At 37.1% G+C, this 15,932-nt stretch overlaps 2 protein-coding genes across 4 annotated transcripts; one reads left to right on the top strand and one right to left on the bottom strand.

The window, feature by feature from the left end:
• Nucleotides 1-1,082: 1,082 nt before the first annotated feature.
• Nucleotides 1,083-5,109, bottom strand: LOC145487037 (uncharacterized). Of its 3 annotated transcripts, none has more exons than XM_081465743.1 (4): nt 4,520-5,109; nt 3,087-3,317; nt 2,905-2,949; nt 1,083-1,935 (listed from the first exon to the last, which is right to left on the bottom strand). In XM_081465743.1, exons 1-4 carry the CDS (start codon nt 4,593-4,595, stop codon nt 1,724-1,726), a joined length of 564 nt encoding a protein of 187 aa, XP_081321869.1. In that variant the 5' UTR covers nt 4,596-5,109; the 3' UTR covers nt 1,083-1,723. The 3 variants fall into 3 exon arrangements, with proteins under 3 accessions (XP_081321869.1, XP_081321870.1, XP_081321871.1); XM_081465744.1 differs by having other exon boundaries at nt 3,087-3,314; XM_081465745.1 differs by lacking the exon at nt 1,083-1,935 and having other exon boundaries at nt 2,762-2,949.
• A 5,193-nt stretch (nt 5,110-10,302) lies between these two features.
• On the top strand, nt 10,303-14,595 carry LOC145488066 (homeobox protein rough-like). Its single transcript, XM_081466840.1, has 2 exons — nt 10,303-11,325; nt 12,664-14,595. The coding sequence occupies exons 1-2, from the start codon at nt 11,007-11,009 to the stop codon at nt 13,068-13,070; spliced, it is 726 nt and encodes a 241-aa protein (XP_081322966.1). The 5' UTR covers nt 10,303-11,006; the 3' UTR covers nt 13,071-14,595.
• Nucleotides 14,596-15,932: the final 1,337 nt, after the last annotated feature.

Raw genomic sequence — 15,932 nt, 5'->3', positions numbered from 1 at the left:
ACTTAAATTAACATGACTGTTTCAAGACTTTGTGAACATAATAATAAGAAAAACAAGCTCGATAACCATTGTCATAATTATTCACTAAACATGCTATAGTGACAACACATAAAACAAACTTTACAGTATGGAAGTCTAGAAAAACAATTATTGCTCAGAGAGCACGTTTTAGAAAGTTGTTGAAAGATTGGCAATAATAAAGGATAAAACATTAAATGCAAAAAAAGGTTTCCAAGGGCCACCTAACGTCATCACATGTATTATCATCATTACTGCCAATGCGTGGATCATGCTAGCATTTGTGGTTTTTATAAATAAGCCGTATTTGTTGAAAGATTTATTATACCAGGTTATGGTAATTTTGGAACTTTTCTGCACACTCAAAACTGTTGTAAATCCCTTTAGCGAGTCACGATTTAGAGAGAAAAATAAAATCGCCTGATCACGGCCCCTTTGTGCTTCACATAGTCATTTGGAGAGTGTTCCCGTTTTCCTGATAAAATAATATTTGAAAATGAATGGTTGACTTATAATAATTGTTTTTTATGGTAATTAAAAGTCAAAACATAAGAAATTTTTAGAAAGAACAAGACAACAAAATTATTATGATAAAGTTGAAATGATCATTGTGTCTCGGAAGTCGGAAATAAAAGAACTTTATGTCGAGGAAAAGGTTGTTATTCATCGTGGTAGATGCAATAATAAAGTGCATTATCGTTTGTCCCACGATGTAGTCACTGAGATGTAGATCGCGACGTTTCGACTGCTTACTGCTAGTCTTCTTCAGGCGATAAGGTCGACTGATTGCACGGTATCATTTATATCACAAAGGTCGGCTGTGATTGGTGCATTTCGATCCTCCTATTGTTCCATTGTTCGGGCGAGTAGCTGTTCCCTCAGTGGTCCGCTGTTGCACCGTTCCCCTGTTGTTGTGTTTCTTGATCGTGGGTATCCAAGCTTCAGGAATTTCAATTCCACTATCCCTGTTGATGTTGTTAGGGTGAAGTCTTCTGCGAATAGCTTCACGTAGGGTCAAGGAAGCTATTCACAAGAAACACAACAACAGGAGAACGATGCAACAGCGGACCACTGAGGGAACAGCTACTCGCCCGAACAATGGAACAATAGGAGGATCGAAATGCACCAATCACAGCCGACCTTTGTGATATAAATGATACCGTGCAATCAGTCGACCTTATCGCCTGAAGAAGACTAGCAGTAAGCAGTCGAAACGTCGCGATCTACATCTCAGTGACTACATCGTGAGACAAACGATAATACACTTTATTATTGAAAGAACTTTAGTAGGCCGAACAATTTAGTATTGTGACTGTACCTTTACAGCTTATCAAAACTTTAATTGAAGCAAATTCTCTTTAAGTGTTTTTACCTGAACAATAATTGTGGGTTCACATTTGGCCGAAAAATGTTTAGTCTGATGCAATATGTTTAGTCCAATACAACATGTTTCACTCTGAAAAATACAACATGGCGGTCCAGAGTGAAGGGGAAGTGAATGCCCAAAAGGTGTGAAATCAGAGATTTTACTAAAAATCAAATGCAGCAGTAGAGCGAGCTCCATTTTCAACTTACGTATAAAAAATACAATTCCAGTGCCGTAAAACTGCATTCAACACAGTTTTCCACGCAACGTTAGAAACTTGAAATATAGTAATACATTACCATAATTTAACAGAACAATACCAAAATAAAGCTTCATTTGTTAAGCTGTTTGTTGATCAGATTCTGTAGAGAGTGAATAGTAGAGAAACCACTTGTTTACATCTGGATCTTTGTTTTCTTTGTTAAGTATCAACAGAGGCTTGCCAGCCAAATAGGACGCTCCACTCTCTACGGCTGTTGTTTTCTCTGGAACTCCGTTTGTATCAACCAGCACCGGGGCGTGTGCTATTCTCACTGCCTCCGAGGCGCTATCTGAAAATTATCGACGAAAAAGTATCATGTATTTAGTTGAAAGGAGAGGAGGTAATGAAAATCCTTATTTTGGCATAAGTGTACAGTAAAACACTATAATCTATAATAAGCTTTCAAAGGCGCAGTTCTCCTGAATAACGTTTTCTAGAGAGACAGCGTCGCCGAGCGAGTGGTTAGGGTGCCGGACTTGAAATCCCGAGTTCGCTTGTTTAGTCCCATTCTGACCACTAAGATGGATTTGTTCTCTGTAGTTCCGAGTTCAACTCCTCGGCCACGCTTGTAAAAAGCCAACTTGGTCTTCCTCCTGCAGGTTAGGATTTTTAACCAGTTTATGTTATCTACAATATTTGTTTCATTGTCTGTTTCCAAAGGCTCTGAAAAACCTAATTGTGGGTGTGGTCAATTAAGATATTTATTTACTCATTTAGTGTCAACGGAGATTGAAAGGGTACATTCATTACATAGAAACAATTTTTTTTTTGACAAGTGTCCTTGATAAAAAGTGAGATGGCTTGTTCAGTGTAAAATTGGACGACAAAACTACAAGTTTCTTTCAGAAGTTCTATTTGATCGTGCAACTGACTAAGATAGGAATTTTCTTTGTCGATAGAATATATTAACACTTCATAGATTCAATATTTTTTTTGGAACTGGCACCCTGTCCTACAGGTTTGAATGCTACAGTTTTCATCTCTTACTGTTTTGCTGCTCATGTGTAATCTGCTGTACTCCGAAGAAGCATTTCCTTTATGCTACGCTCATTTTCTGATCAATACAAATTAACATCTTGATATGAGTACTGCAGGATGTGCACATATGTTGCAACCATTGTTTTTAGTCGATCACAGACTAACTATTTCATATACGCATTGCACTTTGGCTTCACTACATGTGACATCACTCTTAGGGTGACAACTCCGATATAAGATTTGACATGCACAGATATAAGATTTGACATACACTGCATACCTGTTACTTCCTCTGCAATGTTGTCTGTGTTTTTCTGATTATGTTCTAACAGTAAAAACACACATTTTTACTCAAGTTGAGGCTAATATATATTTAAAAAGCACAACTTGACATTAAGGGTGTGTCAATTTGTTGTTAGAAGAAACCTATTGTCTGAAAAACCATTGTACGCGTTGTCATACCGTTTATGAATGAACTACCTCCAGTCTCGTTTTTATCTCCTAAAAGCTCTTCACCAATCTGCTGGCCACTCTTTATGGCCTCCGTCTGATTGTCCAAGTCGTCCAGGAGTTTGGTAATGTCATTGTTGCCTAAATTTCTTGGAAGACGACCTTCCCCATCTCTTACGGACTGCTCATTTCTTGTTGGCAATCTCAAATACTCCACAGGTTTCCGCTTATTCAGGGGAACTGCTCGAATCATGACAGACAGATTTAAAAAAAAAAAAGAAACGTTTTTGTTAAGTTTGTTATTTTAATACATTATCACGACCCCTGTGAAAACTGAACAATGCCAACTCTTGAGAGATCTGAAATTTGGTCTGTAAATTCTGGATCGCTTATTAGAAAATCATCAATGAAGTAGTGAAATGATTTTAGCCCAGGGAGAAGACAACTCATCGGCAGGTATATCTCAATAATAATAATAATAATAATAATAATAATAATATAATTTTATGTAGCGCGTGCTTCTGAGCATCCAGCAGCGCTGTACAATTTTCTAATAATACTACTATTAGACACTGAGAATGCCATTAACAGGAATTCTTTGTGAGATGCTGTTCCCTGATAGTCACCCCTATTATCCAACAACATCGCCAAAAACAGCCATACCCAATGGCCACAACAAAACCACTTATCGCTTAAGGGGGGGGGGGAGGGCAGGGAGCAGATCTGCATCTGAAACTAGATTTAAGATAGCAGATCAATAATCTAATTAACAAATAGATTCCATGTCGCCGTGCGTCTGTTCAGTAATAGATCACAGATGACGTCAAAATGTGGTAAGAACACGAGGCGATAGCCGAGTGTGTCGCTGATGTTCTTACCACATTCTGACGTCCTGTGTGATCTATTACTGAACAGACGCACGGCAACAAGGAATCTATTTGTTTTATAGAATAAAGAAACAACAGAAAAAGCTTTTTTATTTTAAAATCTTTCAACGTAACTCGAAAGCCAGCCTTTGCCCATTTTGGCGAACACGAAAAAAAGCTATTTGACGTAATCTATTGTCTTACAGAATGAAGCAATCTCATTGGTTGCTATGCATAGCAATGAATTGTGATTGGTCCAGGAAAATCACGCCACTATCAAACTTGAGTCAAAAATCGCTTCTCGTGGATTGAGCCTTCCGATGAAAGTCCTCCTCTATACATGTTTCTAATGTAATCCTTTCCGTTTTAGATTTGGCCTGAACGACAGTCCCGGTTAATTCTAATTCGAGTACATTCTTTAATCTTTGATTAATATAATTACCTATAGCTTGCTAATCCGGCAATGGTGGTAAGCAGGGTGCTCAGGTGACACATTTACAGCGAAGGTGAATACAAACTGCATAAAAGACATTGTAATGCATATGTTATGATATAGTTGCATAGGTAGCTGTAACTTACCAAGATCGACAGTTACTGTCACAATTGCAATCCACGCAAAGAGTGCAAATACTTTCTGAGTTTGAATTACATTCATCAGGGTTTGTGTGAATGCTTTTCTTGTGGCCGCCCCTGCAACGGAACACTGACAAAAATCATTGGAGTTAGTTAGAGCAGGTTGCTATTGATCTTTCAATGGACAGACCAAAATAACAGGGATAATTATGTCGTTTCTCCTTGATCTAAATATAATGTTTATGTTATATCCATACCATAATATAAAGCTGAGAAACTGGGATAGAGAGCTTGGGATTTGTGTCGTGTTTTCAGACACTTTACTCGCACAGTGCCTTTATCCACCCAGGTTTATAAATAGACGCTGACAAAATTTAATTCTGGGAGTAACTGGGAGTTACCTAGCATCTTATTCAGGGTGGAGTTGATGTCCCAGTTGTATATACTGCTACAGACACCGAGACAGGTACTTGTAACAGCGGTATGGAACGCTAGCGCGACCGTGGGCAAACTTTACCTTTCAGAAAATAATTATTGAACTGAAACAAAGTTCACAACAAACTCTATATTTAAATATCATATTATTTGCGGCTGTCCATTACACGTTTGTACAATTAAGGATATGTCTTAAGCCGCATTGATATACAATTTGCTTGCCGTCTCCAATGTGATTGTCTGAAGGCACGCCTGAGCAGCTAATTATAATGCGCGCTGGTATCGAATCGTGATGTCACACTTAGATAGATAGACACCTTTACTTAAAAGTAAAAAGAAAAATCAAAAAGATAAAAATTTTAGGTTAGTCCCTTCAGGGAGCTTATAAAGCATCTCTGCTATCAATAGGAGCCCTGAAGCTATTACCTACCATGGATTACACAATAATAGGATAGATACAAAAATAAAAACATAAATATAGGAAAGTATATTACAACAAATATCAAAAGCCTATAACTACCAGAGTAATATCTTCAAATTTATGAACATTCAGTATTTATTAAAAACCGTACTTCCATGATAATAAAAAGAACTCCTGGCTGTTTCCGTTCTTATTGCAGCCAGATGTAAAAGATTGTTCTGCCCAGTTGAGCGAGTACAAATGTACTTATTGGGTGAAACATATTGGATGAAAGCACCTGGATCAATCCACAGAGAAATAACTCACCGTTTACAATAGTCTTCAAAACTAGTGTCCTTAGCGACATTTCTAGTTAACACTCCTGGAAATGTTTTGAATAATAGTCTACGTTAGACTGCTTTAAGATGAAATTGCCACGAGCTGTCAATGAAATTGTCCTTACCGCATCTGTTTATTAATTTTATCAAGAGTAAAATGAAACTAGAACTCACGACGCACGCGGTATTCCAAACTCTCATTTTCCAGTTATTTGCATTCGCACAGCCAAACCTAAACTACCTAACGCGCAATAAAATTGATCAATAAGGTGATCTCAAAAGGGAATGCAACAACTGGTTTGTAAGTGTGGTCTTACTAGATAGAAACTCAAGGACTATTTAACCTCATACAGTTGATGCAAGTTAAATTATTGTTATTACTGTCGCGTTTCAACCTTAACCGAGGGAACCTATGATGTACTATATATGAAAGCCAACAGCTCTACTATATTTACGTAAACGGGAATCAAAATAAACTAACCTTAAAAACAAAAGCAAAATAAGATATGTTTCACCGGTGCTTGGCTTTTCGTCAGAGTTGCTGGTGATTTGGTCATTCGTGCTGATGACGGCACGCTTTTTAAACTTTGCAGGTGTTATTTGTGATATGGATATGTAGAGAAATTTTGGCGGGAAAATTTTTTCGTTTTACCCGTACATGCTCTCCTATTCAACACGATTGCACGAAGGTCATGTCTAAGACTCTTTTACACTGAATAATGTTAATTTTCAGATTTAAATGCACGAGTGTCTATTAACGCCAGATTCACAACACTCAGAGAGAATTCACTCAGACCACTTAATTCCGCTTTCAAAGAAAACACTGTGCAACATATAGAGAGAATGTGGTGACGAAATATCTTCCTAAGATAACATTAGCAGTGCTCTAGGGCAAACCAGAGCCCGAACAAGGGGTATTGTTCATTCACCATTGTAAAAGATTATGAATTTGGCCTGAGGCGAAATGAAGTCGGGAATAGAGAGTTCTATCAGCGGCCTGTTTCCTATAATGCCAGGGGATCATGTATTGCATTAGTAATGGCTGCCAGAACGAAAAACAAGCAAAGACTCTTATTTGTTATCTTGTTAGGATTATAATTAACTTGAGAATTTTGACCTCCGTATATTTAAAATAATTAGATTAGTGATCGACCGGTAGTCCGAATGAATGAACAAGTCTCTATTCATAATTTCTAGTAGTTAAAAAACCCGGTTTTTAACGTTTATCTGGCAAATTTTCTGCATTTTGTAAGAAATCCTGGGGCAAAAGCAGCCTTAATTGTTTAATGATTTATTGTGAGAGTAATACACAGACTCAACGACTTAAACTTAAGTGACTGAGGGGTGTGGTCGACCCTGTCATCATAACCATACCTCACAAACAGTAACAGGATGACAAGATAGTATAGTGACTTTTAAATAGTAATCTGAGTAAGGATTCAATAGACGTCTCCATCTTTCTTGAAATGTTCTCGGTCCCATGGTTTTTCTCATAAGAACATTTCATACTGTGCTGCGCTGTTTTTTTGTCCCTATTGTATGCAGATAAAACAGGTTCAAATTTTAGATGCAATGTCAAAGCCAATATTGGAGGAAAAAACAACCGAGGACCAAGGACTGATGACTTCCATGGTAGAGAAGGGAAAAAACTAAAAATAGCCCGTTAAATAAAATATGCGTTTCTCTTGACATGGAATGAAGAGAGGTTATGTCCTCCAAATACATGTAGACGGCTTTCAAATCCCAGACTGTATGATTGATGAACATCCGACTGATTGTCAACGCCATAAATTATTCTGAAATACCCGGCTGAAGCCACGATGTCGTCAAACATCCTCACAGGGTCGTTTTTATGTCAAATGAGCGCATGTGAAATTTAAACGCATGTTTGGGGTCCTTCATGTTGCGTTTCAACAAAGGAAAGGAATCTTCATTTGAGAAGTGGTGAGTCGCTTAGTTTCGGTGCGGTCGGAGAACACAAAACAGCAGAATTTTACAGTGGCGATCAACGTTGTAAGCGTTAACATCCATTTATTGTCAGTTTCTGATAACACCTTGTTATCGCGACAAAATTCAACAACCTACTCAGGTATATTTTAGCACGTCTACAGAATTTCCTGTGGAAAGGAACGCGAAATCAGTTTGTTTCCCATGCACCATCACGACAAAGAAACTGGCTTCTCGAGGCATAGGAGTTTCCTAGGTGAGAATTTATTTTTCATATAGTTTAGAATAACTTAAAACAGGATGTCATTGCTGCTACAGGTTATCCCAGGATTAGCGCCCTTGGCACTAAACGGTTCATACATTTTTAAGTTCATTCATTTCAACATGATAATTTAGACTTGTAAATTTGTAAGGGGTATTTGCCGGCTTGACGTTTATAAGGAATGCCGGAGTAGGTTACGTTAGACATTGTAGTCCACTTTAATATTTCCTCCTTTTCCTCAGACTTTTAGTTGTTTAGTTTCGTCAGACTTTTAGAAAACCGGAATTAAAACTTCCTCTTCATTTAGTATATTGTCCATGTGTAAATGGATATAGCCTTAAGTAATGTCGACGTTGAACAACAAGGAATATCTTCGATAAAATTAACATGTGTTGTTTTTCCATTCTGTAACTCTGCAGCTGGTTGGGTAGATAGCGGCACGTTCTCGAGAACTCCAGGTGTATAAATTAAACTTAAATTTGAAACCAATTTAAAAAACCCTAAAAATGTTATTTACACAAAAAACTATTCTTTATAAAACTCACTTCAGTTCCATGAAAAAACGATACCATGGCCATGACCTGTTGGCAAGTAGTTTAAAATATTTTAGCCAGTTAATAACAGTGAACAAGTGTCATGTAATCTTCAAAACAGTTTTTGTGATTTGCCAATAAAAGTAGAAACACGCAAAAGTTTTTTTACTCAGTAGTCATAGTCATGTACGCAAGATGGTTATCAAGATAGATAAACATTGTTTGATATTTCGTTGTCTTTAATGATTTGTTTCTTCAGTTTAAATAAAGCTTTTGACTTCAGTTGTAAAAAAAACAAGAGAGCTTTTATTAAATTCTAACCACGAAAGGTCAGACAAAGCCGTCTCAAATCTTGACCTTCAGTAGGTCTTAAACTCTCAAACAATCGAGCTCTGAAAATAATTTTACACTTTGTTCCTTAGCATTGCCTGAGCCTTCTCTTTGTCAATACACAATATACTTTACACCAGATCAGAGGTTGTTATTTGTAGTTCAATATCTATTTACTTTCGTAAATGTATAATTAGATCAATGTCATCATAGCACCTGATCCTTTAATGAACGGAATCAAGATTTCATCAAGCCCTTTCAGATGGCCGCCAAGAGTCAACTTGTGCCAATGAAATCTAAGTTATATCTTTGACAAGCTACTCCGATTTCCGTCGCAAAGTTTGCGAAAGGAAAGTTTTTGAGGAAGATTCTCTCCTTATACAGGTGTAGCAGTCACACTTTGGCATCTGAAAGACGTTTAGGATGATGACAGTTCACACCTTGAAAATCATTCGATCATTTATCACATAAATTATAAAGTCTTCCTAGAGATTTCGTGTTGAAAAAGTTCTTGATAAGGTAAATTTGAAAATTCCAGTGCTTCTATCACATGTTTAAATGCTCGGTCCCATTAGCACCTTTGCTAAATCCCTTGCAGTGAAAATTATTTACATCTGCCCAGTAAGCCCTCCTTTCTCCTCCGCAACACTGTTCGAGCCTCAAGGTGCCACTATAGAATGTTCTAGACTATAGTTACATATAAACCTTGTTATACACACAAAAACGCTGTCTCAATTCAGGTGGCACAGGAAGTAAGCTAATTAAATAATGGCTGATAAAAGCTTCTGAAGGCAACCTCAAAAGGATGAAATCAAGTCTGTAGCTTCATAACAAACCCAGTACAGGGTGCTAGAAACCATTATCAACTTTCGGTATACAATCCGAATTCCGCCTGGAAAACCGTCGACATCACATCAAGTTTGGTAATCGAAGCCCAAGGTCCATTGATTAAATACCTTTGTCGTCTCATAAGGACCATGGGGGTTACGCAGTGGATAGTTCAAATATCATCCCTCGCTCGGTTATTGTAGGATGAGGACAAAAAGAGGACTTGAAATTATTAAAGCATTGTAAAGGGCCTTGGAGCAAAACAGGGCCGGTCTGATTCGTTAATTGTAGGCATCTTTTCTTCTGTCAAGATCTGCTTGTTGATTAGAACTACTTTAAGAATAAATATCAGTATTAAATACGCAGTTCAATAGTCGTACGGATTGGACAAATACAGGATCCATATAATATATTAAAATTGTAATAAATTATTGATGTTTTAAGAATGAAGCAGACAAAAGAAACCAAATTAAACTTTTTTTTTTTTTTTTTGTAATTGGTGGATTAATTGTTGCTTTTCCTAAAAGATGAAAAAATATCTAAAAAAATTGATCGAAAGATTTGATTATCCCCCCTCCCCCCCGCCCCCTCCACCCGCCCCTCATTTTTGAGCAAACGGAATTTGGTCACAAAAGATGAATAACATGAAAATTACAATGATCAGCTAGGAGTTGTTAAATTGCAATTTATTTTATATCTAATTAAAGCTTCTGTTTTCCCGTACAATCGATCAAATATTGTCGTTTATTTATTTTCAAAAACACGTGTGATTGAAATGGTTCCAAAAACTAATTATTTCCTTCCTCTTCATTGCAGACTTTAAATGAAATATGACTTTAAATGATTTTTTTAATGACTTACGGTTAAGAATGCTCCAAACTTCCAGATAAAAAAAAAACTTAAGCCATACCTTGATATTGTTTATTTGAACAATGTTGACTCATCCTCTGGAATTTGCACCTTAATTAGCACTAGCTTGACATGTTTTTCAAGCGTTGCACACTTCAAAGGCGGCCGCAGCTAATTCAGTCCCGTTGGCTGTCGTTTTAACAAAGCCTTGAAGAATTAATCTTATAAGCCAGTCCGGCCCCGGAAAAAGGAAATGGATCAAATAACAGTAACCTTTACGACAAGTCCCTTGAACAAAGTGTATTAGGGTTCAAAACTGCGCCCAATCACTGATCCCACATTGTTTTCTAGATCAGAGGCCACTGCTGCTGCGGTGCTTTGCTCATTATGAGAAATGTGGTTTATTTATGAGAATTTCTGTGCAGGGAACAATTTTGATGTTGATTTTATCACTGACACCTTTTGTAATGACCGGTTATTGTTTAAAAGAGGCTGACGTGCATGATTATCAAATATTTTGCCGCTATTCATTACAAGATTGCTGTACTACACGCCCTGATGCAAAGTCAATATGGCGGCAGAGAGTGCCACAACATCTCCACCTGCTCTAGCTGGAAGCTCCTTTTCAATAGAAAACCTTTTGAATATCTCACAAGGTGCTACAGAAAAGAAGCCAACAGCCAGGCTCTCAACTGCTACTTCAACATGTGATTCCCTCCGAAGGCCATCATTTCCACTTGTTCCTAAGGCAGTACGTCCGTTTGCGTATCATGCTCACAGTTTGCCTCTTTGTACCCCGGACCCTGGACTTAACTTTGGTGGAATCCCACATCCTCGTTCAGAGCCAAGCATTAACCATTTTCCAATTCCAAACAATGGACCTCCATTAGGTAAGCTGAAAAGAGGTGTCCACTTCGTTAATACCTGTCCTTGTTACATTGTTCCTGTGGCGCGGAAAGTGCGGCCACTTCATTTCATTTTGCACCGTGTTAACGGTTTAAAGTCGTCACATATTCTGAACCACAAATTGATTGTTCCCTTTGTAAATGCCTTGAGGTGAGATCTTCACACAACTTTGGTTTATTCAGTGTTTTCTAGCTGTGTTAAAGATGACCATTCTCTTGAAGTTTTATCTAGATAATCAATGCTTAAATCTACGAAACTTCCATTTCTCCATGGCACTCCACTCTTTTTGCTCAAAGAATTCGGCAAAAAACGTTCATAGAGAACTACACTTGTTTCTAACAATGTGTTAATTCTTACACGCTAAAATGTAAAGAAGTTACCACTTGAGTAGCATCCGGAGGGTCAGAACTAATTTCTCAAAATTGTGGATATTGTCCTCAACAAAAAACGTATAGGCGAACTGAAGCTTGCAGCAGATTTAGTCGAGGCCTATACCTAAGATGCTTTGTGCTGATTCATTTTAAGTTTATAGTTTTCGATCTCTTGATACAAGTGTGAATGTTCCGAAGAAGCTTCAGTTGAATCACCATACGCGTGTGCTATAGCTTTCTTCCCAGAACCTCTGACAACAACACTGTAAGCATATTTGTTGATAAAACCAAGCTATAAGAAATACCAGATAACATTACCTTTAACTTATATTACATTGTTTCTACAGATAACTGTTATGTAGGCTATCCTGAGATAAAAATTTCGACAATTACGCTGAGAGAAGCAACTTAAGAGCATTTATCTTTTAACGATTTTTATCACCTATATAGACATACATGGACATTTTTGCTGTTCCATCTTCTAGTGGGAAGCCTTCAGTACGTATTTTTTTTAGGTTTGCTAATTAATCTTTCAAATGCGTGCAAAAAAGTAAATTTCGCTGATAAATTGAGGAAATGTTCTCTGCGGACGCTGAACAACTGGAATTGAACAAGAGACGTACCTCTCTTGCATTTGACTAGTTGTTTTGTGCTAAATTCCCTGTTGTTAAATAAGCTAGTGGTAAACTAGCACATAATATATGTTAACCTGATATAACTCTTATTTCCCTCTTTCCAACTCTCTACATTACCAAATTCAAAAAGGGCAAATTACAAAATAGTCAAAAATTAGAGAGACGTATAACTAGCCAGACGCGAGTTACCGTGTGCGACTTAATCCCAAGAAGAAAAACAAAACATTTAAAATTGTTTTAAATAACTCCAAGCACCGTCAGGACGACATCAAATACCTTTAAAAGCCATTAAATTATATTTTTCTTTTCTTTTAAGGTGTGGAGCTTTTTACAATAAGACGAAGACGACCGATGAGGAAAAAGAAGCAACGTCCCTTGTTTTCAACCCATCAGATCCAAACAATGGAGACGGAGTTTACAAAATGTCGGTATGTCTCTGAAAGCAGGCGAGCCGAGCTGGCTTCAGACTTAAATCTTACGGAAACACAAGTGAAAACCTGGTTTCAGAATCGACGAACAAAGTGCAAAAAAGAAACACGAGATAAACAAGAGCAATTAACTTCGGAAATAGGACGGAGGCCCTTTAAATTCACTGACCAACATTTGCTTGAAGAGGAAAGAAACTTTCGTAAACAGGAGCATTGCATACATTCCTTTTTCTCATATCACCCAAGTTCCTTATTTACTTTGCCTTCGCTGGGTCGTTCCTCTGGATTGTTGTAGATATCTTATTGAAGCCAACGATGGATCATATATATTGGAATATTTTATATACAAAAGAATCTACTCAACATTTGAACAGATCTTATTCGCCCTTTGCTAAGAGGAATTATTTACAAAGCCATTTAGATAATATGTCAGCCGAAGCAAAGCTGTCAAATCTAAGAAATTTTCACTCTTACATGAACTACGTGTATACATATTATTGTGTTTTATTCAGTAAATGAAAGATCATAAAACATACAATATATATTGCACCGGAAATCATGTCACTTGCTGTTTTACTTCATAATTCAATCAAGTTTCTATTGGTATCTGTACTCGTCTTGTTACCGTTGAGCAAAATTCGTTGGCAATAATCATTAAAAAAAAAAATTTTAATATGGATTTCTGTTTGTTTTATTTGTAGCACATTAAGCATAGCAGTGCAGAGATTTTGTTGCAACAAGCCGCTTACAACATCTCGCCACATAGTGATTGCTTATAAAAATATAGACCGTCAGACGTGGATCAGCAACGTACATGAAATCGAGAACACGTACATTTCTTACAACATGAAACAGAGCATAGCTGTTCAGGTATTTTCGTACCTTAAGTTGAATTGTGTTGAGTTGGGCAACAAGTTAATTGGCGGAAAGGATAAAGGGAACTGTTCACTGCTGCCCGGTCTTCACCAGAGTTTTCGATAAAGTAATACTGGCGATCAGGGTATTTTAACCCTGGTAAAGCGGTAAACAGATTCAATTAGGAATGTTCGCCTTTTAACATTTATTCTACGGATTGATTTCTTTTCGCTTTAGTGATATACAGACTATTGTCATCATTTAGTGGATTTTTGCAAGGATCTTTCAGTTTCACTGGGTAGCTGTAAAGAACGTAAACTTGCTTTGTGTCGAAAAGGCAATTATAAGCGCATTGCCAACTTGTTGTCAGGTTAGAACTAAGTTGGGAGAGCTGAAAAGCTGAAGTTTTTAATAAAATTGCTGTTAACATTGAATCAGCGATCCTCGAATATGAAACATTTCCTATCCATAACATGTTACATTGACGGCATTTGGTTTCTAAGTAATCGCTCGTTTTCGATGCCAAATAAATGGAACATACCAAACCTCCAGCTGCACGAGCTCGTGACATTTTTGTTCAAAGAGAACGGAAATTAAAACCAGCTGCCGAAGTTTAAAAGTGCAATCCAGACGTCCTTGCATAGTTCAATAGAGTCTCATACGTTGATACTGTGTTGTAAACTGTTACCCTAAGCAATCGCACACCTCTTTTCTTCCTCACGAGTATGTTGCATCTTCGTTGCCTTTACCAGCAAGTCAACATCAATCACACTAATTTGGCAACAACCGTTCTTTGTTGGAAAATGATTTACGATCATTGACAGAAGGCATGATTACAAAGAACCGGTAATGCTCCATTACACACCTTCTTACTCGAGAAAAGTGGCAATAAAATTTCAGAGGTTACGTTATTTCTCAAAACTTAGGTTCCAGCAAAGCTCCATTATAGACGCTTTCAATTTTTTTCACTGATGAGGAGGAAAGCACTCTTGCATTACAGGGTTTCTGCCGTTGTTCCCGCCTTCTGCCTCGTACTCCTTAATATGGTCGGCGACTTATTAAGTTAAACCCTGCTCATTTACTATAACCAGAGGCTATTTATTTCCAGGCACCACCATTTAAGTAGTTTAAGTTTGAGAGAGCTTAATTTTTATTGAAAATAATAATAATAATAATAATAATAATGATAATAATAATATTGATAATAATAATAATAACAATCTTTAAAATTATTTGGTTTATCTTCCTCTGTATTTACAAACTTTTTGGTTGCAACTCTGTGAATCAAACAATGTACGGTAACTAGTTCTTTCTGTGGAAAGTCTTTCAACGTACGCCAAAACATTCCTCTAAGTAGCTGTATTTTTTTTTAGTAATTATCATGTCCCAAATTAGTCAAACTCGGAGATTACCCTATCCTATTACCATCTGAAATGATAACTTACAGTTAGCTGATTTTCACGTTGCTTTATTTTCTACGTTTTTTGGCAAAGATTATTGGTGTTCCGCTTGAACATTTCTAAAGATGACTAACACTATGGAAAGTTCACCGTCATCAGTATTGGTTTTAAGCAAGTTTGGATTTTCTCATGACATATAGTTCGTGTTTCCCAGCTAGACTAGCGTGTATGCTATAAATTCAACTCCACCGCTAAAGCTTGAACGTTTGTCAGTCTCACGTAAAGGAATGAGCCAACTGAAGTTGGTTTACATCCGTAAGGCCGTAAGACGCTAAGCAAAGTCAATAAACATCACATGTTGAGTTGCTAACTCGATTATCATTAGTTCCACAATCCACATCACATATTTATATTTGTAGAATAAACACGATATTAAATCCGCGAGTTCCTGAAACTGTTTATTTATCTGCGGCACATTAACCAGTCCTCGTAAATGTCACATTGTTTCCTGTGGTATGAAATATTTGTTAAAGTATCGTTAACACGTTATCGTTAATCCATCTGTTCCAGAAGGCTTCCTAAGGTATTTTTATGACGGCGGTACAATAGAATGATGTTCATATTAGTTTGATATCTCAAAGACCCACACAGGCGCAGTGCATCAAAACGTTCTTCAAGATGGGAATTTGTCCAAAAAAAAAGCACAAACAAAACACCTAAGTAACTTTTATCAAATCACTTCAAACGATCATTCGATCAAACTATGTTAATGCATGTTCTACACTGATAAACCGAGCACTTCAATTATATAATTCAGACCTTAGTTAAAACTAAATTTCCAAGGGAAAACCATTATTACTTTACACCGTTTTGATTTGTTTCTTGATTGACCGTTGGGTGGA

Source organism: Orbicella franksi, chromosome 5 (assembly GCF_964199315.1).
Source record: "Orbicella franksi chromosome 5, jaOrbFran1.1, whole genome shotgun sequence".
Lineage (NCBI taxonomy): Eukaryota > Metazoa > Cnidaria > Anthozoa > Scleractinia > Merulinidae > Orbicella > Orbicella franksi.
The sequence above is the reverse complement of the archived record's forward strand: the minus strand, read 5'-3'. Positions and strand labels throughout refer to the sequence as shown.